At 42.2% G+C, this 14450-nt stretch overlaps 1 protein-coding gene across 10 annotated transcripts in view; it reads left to right on the plus strand.

Moving 5' to 3' along the window:
• LOC143360337 (protein turtle) overlaps positions 1-14450 on the plus strand; it is a 315901-nt gene that overhangs the window by 291330 nt on the left and 10121 nt on the right. For 6 of the 10 annotated variants that reach the window (XM_076799063.1, XM_076799065.1, XM_076799067.1 and 3 more), the window contains 4 exons: positions 785-865; positions 6500-6685; positions 8145-8372; positions 9505-9598. In XM_076799063.1, the coding sequence (XP_076655178.1) occupies positions 785-865; positions 6500-6685; positions 8145-8372; positions 9505-9598 (589 nt within the window). The remainder of the gene's footprint in view (positions 1-784; positions 866-6499; positions 6686-8144; positions 8373-9504; positions 9599-14450) is intronic. The other 4 variants (XM_076799068.1, XM_076799072.1, XM_076799066.1 and 1 more) reach the window with 2 other exon arrangements.

Here is a 14450-nt window from a genome sequence, read left to right on the forward strand (position 1 = left end):
CCAAAAGTATAACGAGAAATTTCAAATTTAATCGTACCTTTTTTTAAAATTTTACTCACCCCAAAGTTATGTAGGGGTTGTTATGGGATAACCTGTGTTCGCAATTTTTAGGTGATCTTTTCATAACAGATTTTTCTAGGATAAAGTTCCATGCTACAGAACTGCAGTTTAGTTTAATTTTCTTTTTTTTTTTTTTTTTTTTGGAGTTAGACGATTTTTATTTCAAGGAGAGAGCTGTGCAGTTCGATTGAATTTTGTAGAGAAATTTTTTATTTTAGGAAAAGAACCACAGTTTAGTTCTCCATAAAAATTCACTGTCGACGCCGAGCGCAGAAAAACTTTCTAAATCGAACTACAGCCGGCACAGAAACTGGCGGATAAAATTCGCTAAAAAAATTCCGGTTTGCCTCGGTGGTCCTAATGCTTCCGGACGTGGGCGTACAGTGTATATACAACACATGTTCCATCGGCCCTTCCTTCTTTGGCCGGCGCTTCCATTTCTGGGCTTTTTTCCGTTCTCCATCCGTCGCCTGGCCACGCATCACCGGCCTCGAAACTCGTTAGCTTGCCTCGAGTAACGCGATTACAGCCAGCTTAACGAGAACTCCGGTGGATCGGATTCGCGAGGATCTCCGACGGTGTACGTCCGAGGTCCCTGCGACTCGTTATTACGACACCCACTGGTCCACCACCCACGCCTACAGCCATCCCACCACCACCCCTCAGACATTTCCTCTTGATTTTCTCACGTTTGCCGTTTTTCGTTTGCTTTCTCTCGTTTCAGACATCTTAGATTATAATACTCTTGTGTTACCGACCGATTCCACCGGCAACCCGGTCTACCCGACGATCATGCGCCCCAAAGGTATATTTTTTTATTTATTTGCCATTTAACCATATTTCTTTCAGTCCTATTTTCGATCCTCTCAAATTTATCAATTTTTGCTTGTCCCCAGTGTTCACCCTCGTGCATCGTTCCGAAACATATATACTTTCCGAGAGAAATTACGTCACAATAGTATTGAATTTTCATAAATAGATTGTGCTTGTCAATTTTCGTGTAGCATCGACATTAGAGTAATTTATATAGTCCAAAAATTTCGAACAATGCACGAAATTAATATTTCTGTTTCATTTTCTGTGAAACGCTTAATCATATTTTCGTAATTAAGGGACTGTTTTTACACGGAGTCCCGCTACATTTAAGGGCTCGATTAATTTCTTCATCGATATTCTTCCCTTCTAACTTGCGTCACCAGCTCGCAGCTTACCGATTAAAATTTATTCATAATAACGTCGATATCGGGATTTTCCCGTCTCCCGTTCAACGGGAGAATGTTTGAATTAGATTATTCCGAACGATCCTAATTCCATCGAGGTTTTCGCGTTTCACCGGGGAAAGAAAGCGTGGGAGCTCCGCGGCTCGTGCGATGATTTCGAAATTCGTCGCCGGTACGTGGCTCGGTTTTAAATACGCGCCCGGCCGACCGGGGCCATTAATTCGACGCGCGATTTTATTCGCGATATTCGCCGCAGAGACAGAAAAACACGGAATCGGCAATGAATCGGAACCCGGGGTTTCGAACCGCCGTGCGAACAAGGCAATCCGCGTGGATGCCTCGAGCACCATCCAGCCGAAGTGCTTGTCGGGAAATTGAAACGACAGGGTTCATGTATTTAGAATAATAGCAATGATATCGAGCAGCGCAAAGTCGCGCTGGAACGCGGCAATAATCGCGAACCGGTAATACCCACGAATGCGATTTTGATTTATAATGGTATGTAATATCGTTGACTGATGATTGAATAAGCGGCGCGGTATATAAGGTCCGACGAGTTGAATTGAAATGAAATTTTCGTTAGATGAATTGATAGAGAGTGGTTTATGATCGGGGAGATTCATGATTATGCATTGACAAGTAGTATATGTAAACGGTATTACCGACATGAGTGGAATAAGTCCGTCATATTGGATACACAAGTAAAATAGGCCCCATTATATTAGCTACAGAAGTGGAATAGGTCCATCGTATTAGCTGCACGAGTACAATAGATCCAAAATTTCCCGAAAAGTAAGACAGGAATTGTCCGAGGCTATGCAAGTAGAATAGGAACGTGCTTTGTCAGACAGATGGAACCACAGATAAATTATTTGAAGACGACCAAAGATTATCGGTCAAACTATTGGTCAAATCGGTAGAACAAATTCGTCATATTACTCGAACGAGTAGAACAGGTCCATCTTATTAGTCGGACAAGTGGAATAGGTCCGTCATAATAGCTACACAACGAGGCAACGCGAGTGGAATAGAAACGTAGTTCGTCAGAAAAATGCATCTGCAGGTAGATAGATTGTCAGCGTCCATCATATTGGTCACTCAAGTAGAATAGATCCATCACGTGAGCCGTACAAGTAGAATGAGTGTAACATATTGACCACGCAAGTCGAGGAGATCCATCATATTGGTCAGACAAGCAGAATAGGAACGATTTGAAGTTGGGCAAGTAGAATAGGAACGTGCTTTGTCAGACAAATGAGTCTATAGGTAAACTAGTTGAAGACGTCTATCATGCTGGTTGCATATATAGAGTAGATCCATCACATTGGCTATAGGAGTAGCATAGTGATCATATTGGCCACTCAAGTCGAATAGGTCCATCTTATTGGCCGCACAGATGGGACAAGGTCCACTTATGTGGGACATTGTCGATCAAGTAGAGTAGGACCAGTATTTTGATCAGACTAGACGAATGAGTATAGCTTATGACAGAACAGATACTATGAGGCCATTTTATTGACCAGACAAGTGGAATGAGCATAAAATAGTATCAGACAAGTGAAACGAGCACAGGATAGTGCCAGACAAGTGTAATAAACGCAGAATAGTGTCAGACAAGTAGAAAAGGACTAGCATATTTATCAAGCACGAAGAATGATTATAGTTTGTCACAAAACAAGTAGTATGAGTTAACCTTGTAGACCAGTGGTACGAGCACAAAATAGTGACAGCCAAGTGGAATGGGTACAAAACAGTATCAGACAAGTGGAACAGATATAAAATAGTATCGGACAAGTGGAACAGATATAAAATGTTATCAGACAAGTGGAACGAGCACATAGTAGCGCCGGACAAGTGGAACAAGCACAAACCAGTATCAGAGAATTGAAAAGAAAATAGCCTCATGGTTCAACGAGTAGATTAAGAGCATCATATAAATCAGACTAGTACAATGGAGAAATAATAAGGCAGGGCAAGTGAGATGGAAGTGATTAATCGCCAGACAAGTAGAATAGGGACAATCTAAATTACGACAAGTGGAATAGGGTCAATCCACAGTAAGACGAGTAGAATAGCTACTATCCCCGATCAGTTAAGTAGATTAGATTTACGACCTACGGTCAGACGAGCAGGACGTTAAAACCTTCTACGTAAACGCATTGTCATATATAATAGAAGAGTTCCCGAATTTCCACTAGCATTCCTGTATCATTTAATCGTCGAGCATCCAACCTATATTCTCATCTTCCAGTGGCGAGTTCGAGTCGTTAACTATCCATTTAGCAAGAAGCCCGCCAATCTCAAAGAAGCGGCTTCAAAAATCCGTCAAAAGGATCTGAATTCGTGCGGATTTGAATAGATCCAGCCACGAGATCGTCAAAAGCCCCGCGTTTAACCTCGTTCTCGAGGGGGGCGCGGATAATCGTGTGTCCGAAATTATCGGGCCGGAAATGTCGCGTCGTCGGGACGAAAAAAAAAAGGGAGAAAGAACCGGAAGTGGCGCGACGGCGAAGAATTTCCATTGGCCGTGCGCGAATTAATTGCAGCCACTCGTCACACCGGTGAAAAGCTTTTCGCGGGCACAATAACCGCGTTTTCTGTTATTCGTGTTACTTCCAGGTGCGTCGCCGCCTCCATCGGGAAACCATTTATATTTTTACAGCAGCGTGGAGGGGATTGCGCCGAATGAGAGAGAGAGGGGATAAAAGAGACATACGCGTGTATTTTCACGGTCTTGCATCCCCTAATGCGGCACCGTTCATGCACGTTCTCCGGAGCTGTGTGCAACACCGGCAATTTATTCGACGCGACGTGCACGCCCGTGGAAATGAAGTTAACAAATACGGACACTGTAAATACCGCAGAAACGATCGCAGAAATATAGGCCGTTCCCGACCGGCTGTATGTTTTTCCATCGTGAAAATTTATCGTATTGTGCCGGGCTATTGTTCCACGTTCGCAAATAATCGCGAATATTGCGAGCGGGGAAATTCAACGTAACGAGAGCAGCGGCTTCTCGTTTATCTATCGCTGTATTTTATTCTGCCTTTTGTCTCTCCTCTCTCTCTCTCTCTCTCTCTCTCCCTCTCACTCTCTTTCGATTTTTCAGAATCTCTTCCCCTTTTATGACTCGATTCCACGGCGCGGTTTGCAAATTTTTTTCCCCGGAAAACGTACTAAATTTATCTTGTTCGAACTCTGCCGAGTTGTTCGTACATACTTGCGCTGTGCCCCGTAATTTCGATACGGTGCTATTGTTTAAACTGTGGGAAATATGTATATTGAAAGTACTCCGGTTTGGACGAATGGCTCCTAATACTAGGTTTACGGAGCACTGAAAGTTTTTAAATTATTTGTAAAAATAACGAGGATCTGTCTATCCAAATTTTTAGCCATTTTGTTATAACACAGTCTTTACTTGATATGTGTCCCAAATATCTAGCCGATAAAAGTCCCAGAACAACTAATCCAGTAACAAAACTTTTTTACTTTTCATTATTTTTTTATTTTTTACTTTCACTAACATTCAGTGCATCAAAGAATAGTATCTTCTAGCCGATACTTGTGCCCGGCCAGACCCGTGTTTTGGACATGCATCGAGTAGACACTGTATGCACCCAAGGAAATATATTTTTTTAATCATTCCTCATGGATGCATCTTTGCAATCTTGATAATGGTAAATTAGAAACGTGTCCCGAAAACCTGGTATTAATTAGCACAGGTGCAACTAGTTTCGATGATCCCAAAAAATTAGAAACGTGGCTGGAGTGTGCGCCACGAAAGTTCCATGGAGATTGTGTCGCTTGATTTGTTAAGAAAATTGCGTGGACTCGCAGCCTGGGCGTAGGAATTCGATTAGTTAAACGAAACGACGGCAAATAAATCTCGACGGTAACGTTAGCCAACCGTGCTCGCTCGAAACGACATGAAAGCCGGCCGTGGAATCATATTGATGCAACTCCTCGATGGAATCGGAGACGCGTGAGGTCATCTTCAGCCGTCACCACTTGCATGTATAATGTTACCGACCTAACTGCTTCCGGCATACATTCGTTAGCCTTATTAATGCCCGCAACGGCAATCCCGAGCGACGGTGTTTCCCCCGTAACCATAGAATCGCTCCGACAGATCCGAGGAATCCTTAACGACCCGTATGCAGATCTGCATACCTCTCTATGCAATCAGCACTCACCCATATTTTTTACAAGGTTCTCGAAATTGTAAAAAAGTCAACTGCCTCTTCGAAAAATCATCCAAAGCACGGGGGAACATACTCAGGTCACGTATACTGATCTGCAAAAATAATTTCCGCAATTTTCATAACTGAAATTGTTCAATTAAAAATTCAATAATAAATTGTTTTCTTGCGTCTTTTAGTTTTCTAGTTATTTGAAAAGGTGGCATAATTATTTGAAAGAGTTGCAATACCCAGAATTGCCATACTCGATTTATTAAAATTGATAGGGGAAGAAAAAGGAATGAATCGATTCCTGTGTTTTTCACTTGCACCAGAAGATTTTAATCTGCAATAAAAATCCACGGTTAATTAGCCCCGACGTTCCTTGAAGTAGTCTCACTAACATTTCTGCCGGTACTGCACTGCATTTTATTATTGTAACCTCGTTTTACAAGTTCTTCTATGTATTTTCCTATTATTTCGGGTTCACTTAAAATCCGGACAAGCAAAACAGCAGTAACTCGAATATACTCGACTGCAGTGATTGCCCTCGGCTTCGATGGCACTCGTCGCGTTCGATAAACAAATAAATATCGATAAAAAGAGATCAGCTGGAATATTTTTCCGAGACCCGGTCCCTTTCATCGGGGCCGGTTCCGCGGAACTTGAATATGTTCCCTCGCGAGTTCTAAACGAGTTGTTTCCCTTAATTAATGGGACGTCAACTTTGATCGGGCTCGGCTCGCGAAATGTTCATCCCCAGCGTTGCAATTTATTTCGTTATCGATTTCCGATTGGCTCCTTTTGATCGACGTTCAGCTAAAAGTTTCTTTTCGCTCGGTGGACAGACTGTTGCCGATACTGGGTAAGAAGCGAAAGAATTTTCTTCGGCTCTCTCTCTCTCTCTCTCTCTCTCTCTCTCTCTCTCCCTCTCTCCCTCTCTCCCTCTCTAGAGTGCCTTTTTTCTACATCTGTCTCTTTCTCTCTATCTCTGTAACGTTCCCCGGCGACGACGAAGCTAATTCGATTTTGAATCGTCAGGACCAAAGCCAGGTCCTCCGAAGAATCTCACGGTGACAGAGATCAGTAATGGTTTCCTGATAACCTGGCAAGCACCCGTGGAACGCAACCATCTAATTCAGTACTATACCATTAAGTACAAGACGGACGGACCATGGAAAACGCTCAACAAGGGACAAATCCGACCCGAGGAAACCAGCTATTTGGGTAAGCATCTTCCTGCAATTCTATTAACACCATAGAACCCTACGAAGAACCCTAGAAAGTATTTATCTTAATCTTAATCACATCGCTTTTGGAATTCGCCATGTATCAGTCCACAGCGAACGAGACGATTTTGTTACCTTGAAATATGGGGATATTAACACCAAACCTACCACGGTCAAAATGACCGGTTTTATATTTTGCAATTATTGAAACTATAGAAATTCATTTAGAGAAAATAGTAGAATAAATTTCCCTGTCCGAGCATTTATTATATTGAAAAGTATGGCCAATCTGAATAGGGTTGCCATTTTTATAAGGCAATATTTACCAGATGCTGTTAATGCTTGGTAGGTTTAGTGTTAATTACTAGATTGTTATACATTCACATATTTTTTAACCATTTATATTTGCATATATATATATATATATATATATATATATATATATATATATATATATATATATATTAATCTCGATTTATGTATACTACCCTCAATTTATTTCGAGCAGATGGTATTTTACCAAAAGGATTAAAAAGGATTTGTTAAAAAGGGTTGTTCATTTATTCCGGTTTTTGTAAAATATACCAAACGGGAAGCTTGTTTTTTCATTTTTCGAAAATACTGCAACATAACAATTTCCCCTTGATTAGCATTCTGGATTCAATTTCGTTTTTCTTACAGGAGATTATTAACCCTTATGTACGATCAAACGTAGAGATTTTGTTGGTTTTATAAGGGTTTCTGTCCACACGACGGAGACACTGAATACATCAATTTTGATCACTATAGACTCCGAATTGAACTTTCAAATACCCGTTGCTGTAATCGAGAAAATCATTGAAATCAATAGGCAGGAGAAAGGAATGTTGTGTGTTTGTAAAAAATTTCTTTTAACAACGTTCAAAATTAATGGTTATTATTTTGAGCATTTGCTAAAGGCAATTTTCTTCGCTGTCTTTTCTGTCGTAGTTATTTCTTAATTACACCTTTCCTATTTCCATTTATTTTTAGTATCCAAGGCTAGCACAAGGTACACAAAGCTAAAAATATTACCAACGGGTCGTTAGATTCGTCTCGATCTTAACCATTACGTAAAGACAACAAAGATATGCAATCCCATTTTAAAAAAAAAGAAAAGAAGAGAACATGATCTCAAAATTTTGAAAAACAGGACCTTGACAAATTTTGTCTAGCCCACCACAATAATTCCCTCTTTAAATCTAATGTTATTTCCGTTTGGCATTTCCTTTTGTTATCGATGATAAGCCATTTAAGGTGCTCGAGTTAAGTGTATAATTTTGGTTCCCCGAGTTAACTTGTATAATTTCGGTTCCTCGAGTTCACTTGTATAATTTTATGAGAAATGAGGAAATAATTGTTCGTAATGGTCGGAAAAATATTGTACGCTATTAAACTGTGGATTCGACGATTTTCTGTTCCATGCTGGCTGACTATAGTGAAGAATCTGGTCGGCGGTAGGACCTACTATTTCCAAGTGTTCGCGAACTCGACGACGAACTACGGCGCCAGCGAGCAGGTGAAATTTCCTGTGCCGGCCCGTGTCAAACACAAGGCGATTACCGCAGGTGTGGTCGGTGGTATACTATTCTTCATCGTCGCGATCATCCTCAGTATATGCGCGGTGAAGATATGCAATAAGCGGAAGAGACGAAAACAGGAGAAAGGTAGGAACGCTGCCGGGGGACACCGGGCCATTGTCCCGTGTTCGTCGTCGAGACATTTCGTCGAGTCTGGCCCGCACCTGGGATCATGGTCGCCGAACGCATCCTTCCACTAACACCCCCCAATTTCCCCCGAACATCAAAATTAAAAAATCAGAGAGATTTCAGGAAAATCCTGAACCAAAGAATGCCACGTGGAAAAATAATTTTTAATTCATCGTTTGCACAAATGGACTCCACAATTGAACAAAATGTTTATAAAATTACTCTTGCACAAATTTCTACTGTTCTACAAATTTTTGCACACTCGAAAAGACAAGCATTAACACGCTAACTGCCACGTCAGTCACGTATGACTGACAGTGATTTTTGACTGGGTTTAGAAATTCATTTTTATTATACGATATTCAGATAAACCGAATTTTATTGGAGTCTTTCGAATTCAAAAGGGTGAAGACAGCATCCCACATATTTTAAATTTCTAGTTTTGGTTTCATTAATTAAATTACTCTGACTTTGTAAGAATCGCAGGGGGTCGAAATCGACATATATCAATACAGTAATTAAGTAGTTTTTATTATAAGATATCCGGATAAACCGAATCTTATTGGAGCCTTTCGAATTCGAAAGGGTGAAGACAGCATCCCATATATTTTAAATTTCTAGTTTTGGTTTCATTAATTAAATTACTCTGATTTTGTAAGAATCGCAGGGGGTAGAAATCGACATATATCAATCCAGTAATTGAGTAGTTTTTATTACAAGATATCCAGATAAACCGAATCTTATTGGAGTCTTTCGAATTCAAATGGTGAAGACAGCATCCCCTATAATACATTTTAAATTTCTAGTTTTGGTTTCACTAATTAAATTACTCTGACTTTGTAAGAATCGCAGGCGGTAGAAATCGACATATATCAATCCAGCAATTAAGTCTCTCGTCAACCACCAAGAGCGCCCCTAATTCCCATTCTGAAAATTCGATTTTTGAAGAGTTTGAACCTCGATCGATTCTCGGTCGATGGGGGGTGTTTTTGCGAAGGAAGCAGCGACGACCAGGTAACGCAGGAGGCGGGCGAGCGCCTGCGCAGCCGGACACCATTAATCCAGTTAACATAATTTTGTAACATTGTAGAACTGCTTTCAGCGTATACTATGGTGTCTAGCCGGGTCGCCGACTCCAGGAACGGCGCAGGGCAGGGGCCCCAGGGAACAGTGCCTTTGAAAAAGTGAGTGTCAATTCACCGGCCGGTTTACCATTCGCTCATACAGGTTTTCCAACTCTCACCTAATCGTCTCGATCCCCGTCCCCCTCGAAGAGGAGGGCGGGGATCGTCCGAGGATTAATGTCAGAATCGAGGACGTAGACCGAAGGAGGTCCCATCTGCCTTGCTGTCTGTCGTGGATCACGCGAATCCGTCACCCTTAACGTCGCGCGCGACGCAAACGAAACAACCGACGATTTGTCACCGACCCGTTCTCGTCCTCGTCCTTTAGACGAACGTTCCAGATTATTGGTCTAGCGGAAAAGAAGGGACGGGGCAGATGAGACCTCGGAAGAGATATATACATCACTTAGGTTTAGCCAGAGCTAGCAATTAAGTCCACTCCACCCCCTCTTACGAGCATTAGGCGACCGAAGCACCGCAAGCATTTAAGAAACCTCTCACGAGTAATCTATAGCTGACAAAACGTTCGAGATAATTATATATATAATACGTGTGCAGGGGGCGTGCCGAATAAGCTCGCAACGCTGTTCGATACCGCGACAAACGCAGACCTCATTTATTTATTAATTTTATTGCAATGAATTTTAAAACATTACTGTGAAGCGATACGGGAGTCGCTCAGTTTTATTTTATGCACTTGAAGAACGACAATTGTGTTTTCGGATTACTACTGTGAACGATTTAAAAAAATGAGGTCTGATTTTGTTGTGGGGGATGGTTCGTCTAGTCGGTTTATTCGGCCCACCCTGTGCACGCCTGATTATGCATATATACATTTCTATTTGTCACGAGTCTATCGAGGTTATGTATTGACACGAAGAAACCGTAGAACGTTCGTTCGATAACGCCACGATCGACCGCGCGATCTTCTAATTAGTTGATACACGTTGTGTAAGTATGCGTTATTGGACGAACGATGATCTCCGCGTTGGTTTTAATTGTAAGTTACTACGAGCGACACGGGAGGAGGGACTTTTCGACTCTCTCCCCCCGTTGGCTCGATCCATTTTCGAGGATCCCGTGGAGGAATGCGAAAATTCGAGGGTTGCAGTGGATAGTTCGCGAGCGACAAGTGTTCTGATAGCTATAGTTCACGTACAGAGCGTTGAGAATTTTTAGAAGACTGTTTTTGCCAATACGAGATGATTAATTGACGACTGAACACGTTTTTGGGGCTCTGAGCGGTATGGGGCGGGGCTTAGGGCGGAGCTAGGGGCGGGGCTAGTGCGCTCGGAACTGTGGCGGGGATAGTAGAGCCACCAATCAGACTTGGGTTCCCCCTCGTAGTCTACTTAAAGCCTGTGCACAGTGGAGTCTGTGCTACAGACACCGTGAATTGCGAAATCGCCATGTTTAATCTGTCAATTAGTAAAATATAGCCTAGAAGTTAGGATTAATCCAGTGTGCCAAATTGTTTAGAGAATATTTGGAGAGATAGTTATAATCCTACAAAGTATTAATATTGTTAAGATTTATAGATAGAAATTTATTTAAATTGTACAAAAATTCTTAGTAAAGTTAACCCTTAGACAGAGGACTCTTCTTCACTATTGTACGATTAACAATGTATAGAGCTATTCCCAGCTTATCAGTTTTTTTAAACATTGATAAAACAGCAAGTGTATAAAAATTATAAGTCTATAATACTTCTTCCCGAGAAGTGTATGCCGCAGGCACTAATTAAAGCTAGTCAAACTAATGCGATTCACTGTAGGGGGCGTGTAAGGGGCGGAGCAATTCTAGGTGGAGGGGGCCGTCATCCGCCAATCAGAGCCGCGTTTCTTCAACCGGATCACTTGTCGCTTCCTCGTAGTATACCATACTACCAGCGGAACACAGAAATATCCACTACCATCGCTAGAATTCGCGTTTTTCCACGGGATTCGGTCACATATCCCTTTGAACTCGGTGCAATTGCGGACGAAGCGAGGGGACGCGTAAGAGAAGCAAACAAAACGTCTGATAGAAACGAAAAAAAAAAAGAAGATCTCTTTTGATCTTGCGCCATACATGACACAACGCGAGCAACCAAGTAACGATCACGTTTGAAATGAAACAAAAGAAAATACAAAAAAAAATAACGGCAGACTAAACCGCAGCAGCAGAGGTATTTTGGACGAGGTTGGAGACCGATCCGTTTCGATGATCGTCGAACGATCCCCAATGGAGAAACTTGTTCGTTTCTGCGCGTGCACGGTCGCGAGTTCCCCTAAGGGAGCGATGGGGCGATCGTTTGGCCTGGTCCGATGCATTTGCACATTCCCCCCCGTAGCGTCTCGCTCAGTCCTAACATCTCGCCTCAACCTCCACCACCACCTGAAAATAAAACTCGAAACAGCTATCCTCTGCTCCCGACTGTCTCGTCGCGTCTCCCGAGTCACGCGCGACGTTACGGGGGGAACGCAACATTTTCGAACACGAAACCATTGGAAGAAATTGAAAAATCGTGCGAATGAGTGCGCAATTGACACGCGACGCAATCGAACACCCGGACCACGCCAAGTCGATTCCCACCTCTCTACCGTCGCGTTAGCGTGCAGAACCAGGCGAGAAAAAACAGAGAGAACAGAGTCAACCGACCGACACGGCTAAAAATCGAGCTAAAAAGTGAAAAGACGAAAAAAAAAACAAAAATTAAAGGGAGTAAAAAATATAAAATGTAGTCGAGCACGGGGGAAAAAATGAGAATAAAATAATAATAATAATAATAAAGACGAACGGTCGTGAGAGAGAGCACGCTCACCGACGTCATCGCATTTCTCCCGACGAACCGTACGTATATAAAAACGAGAAAATCGGCCTCGATAACATCGAGGTGTTCAGCTTTGAAATCACGCCAAGCGGACTGCACGTGTAGTAGCGGGTACTCAGCCGACTATTATGATTTCCATCGTGGCATCCAAAAGTCCACAATACGACTGCAGTGATGCCTATTCTGGATCGTATGTCGCCTTTGTTTCCCGCGACGAGCCATTTCGTTTCGACGCCCGTTTTCTTTCCCCCACTCCCACTTTCTCTATCTTTCTCTCTGTCTGTCTCTCTCTCTCTTTCTCTCTATCTATCTATCTCTTTTCGTCATTCTCTTTTTTCTTTCATATTTTTTTCCGTTTTTCCCCCCCACTCTCTCCCGCCCACACACAAGCGATTTTTGTGTTTCGCGTCGTGCGAATGATTTTCTACGGGTAATTCAATTCCCTCGTCTACTTCATTTTCATCGACGCGCAGTCACTTCCACTGTTTCACTGTTCTCCCCTTCATAAATCCTTGGTCCACCGGTTTCGATGTTATTTTGCGATTCGAACATTTATTCGAGACACTGAGAATGAAACATGCCTCCGACGGGCTTATCGCAGGGGTGGGTCCATAGGCGTCACCCACACGCTCCCCCTGAACGGAATTCCAGCTACTTTTGATATTTGGCCAGCCGTGAAAATATCGCTAATGGGACACCATTCTCGACCGGCGCGCATATTTTTGCTCGAACAATTAAAACGAGTGGGAGGGGCTTCTCACCCTTTTGCTGCGGCAGGTATACGTAGTGTTCTATAATCTCGTATACGTTTTGGAGAGTGCAATTTTTAACCTTCGACTATTTTATACCAGTCTTACAAATGTCATCATTTTAATTGCAATAATACCTAAGAAGCATTGGAACGCCTTTTAAGCCAATTATCGTGACCAGAGCCAGAAATCGATAAACTCTAAGAAATGTTTTGTAACACATCTCCGTTATTTACTAACCTTTCGTCTTCAAAAAATTCGAGTATAAAGCTACAAGCACCATTATTATACCGCAAAAAAATCGGAATTGCTCCCTCAGTAGTTGGCTCTACAAAAATTCGTAATGTTCACAATATTCTCCCTCGATTAACCCTTCGATCTCCCCAGGCAGCAGTTTCAAAAATTTCATAAAATCAGAAAAATTTACTGAATGAAATCAAGGTCGAAAAAAATTAATTTTCCAAATAATTCCATCTCCCATTTCTGATAGTCGTGAGCACTCAAAGTAACTAGCAATAGCTGAAACGATTCATTTTCAAATCATTACATCATTAAACCTTCCAGAGTAACGGTTCCCCGCTAAACATATCAAACGTCGAAAATCCTCAATTCCGGTAACACAAGTACCATCAGAATACCGCATTCCGTAGCAGCGAAAGGGTCGTTCAAGCCGAGTTTTAATCGCGCGTTGTATCACAAAGCAAAGCGAGAACTCGTTATCCGATTACTCCTCAACGAGAGCGAGAGAACGGTGTTTCCGATCGATACAAATTCGATTTCCTGTCCGGCGCGGAATGAAAACGCGACTTCTTCCCTCGATCTATCCGGCCACCGAACTACCCCAAACCACCCCGAAGTGATAAGCCCCGGTGAGAAATTTTTGGTTTCGTACCATCGCAAACGCAATACACAGATCCGCCGCGGTTTTCACCGTGATGTCCACGGAACGAATCGATTATGCACGTTTTTGTACCTACACGTATATCCAGAACGGGCTGGACGGTTCAGCCACTGCCATAATTTTCACTCAGGGGATCGGGTTCAAGCCTCGAAAATCAAAAACAAATCCCTAAAACGTCAGACTGAGATTTTCATTATTGTTTTTGGTTCGAGTTTGCTCAAGAAAAATTGTTGAAAATTCAATTGAATTCTTCGTTGCTCAGGTGAGAAACGTGTGCTTGCAAGGAACGTGTGCAATTAACAAACTGTTCTGCTAACGTTTTTAATCGGAATAAAAGTACAGTAGGTCCATGATTATTCGAACCTTCGATATCCGAGATCTGAGACGATGCATATGCACCAATATTTATTTTACAAATCTGTTTTATTGTTCTAAAGTGTCGCTGTTTGG

Source organism: Halictus rubicundus, chromosome 13 (genome assembly GCF_050948215.1).
Source record: "Halictus rubicundus isolate RS-2024b chromosome 13, iyHalRubi1_principal, whole genome shotgun sequence".
NCBI classification, from domain to species: Eukaryota; Metazoa; Arthropoda; class Insecta; order Hymenoptera; family Halictidae; genus Halictus; species Halictus rubicundus.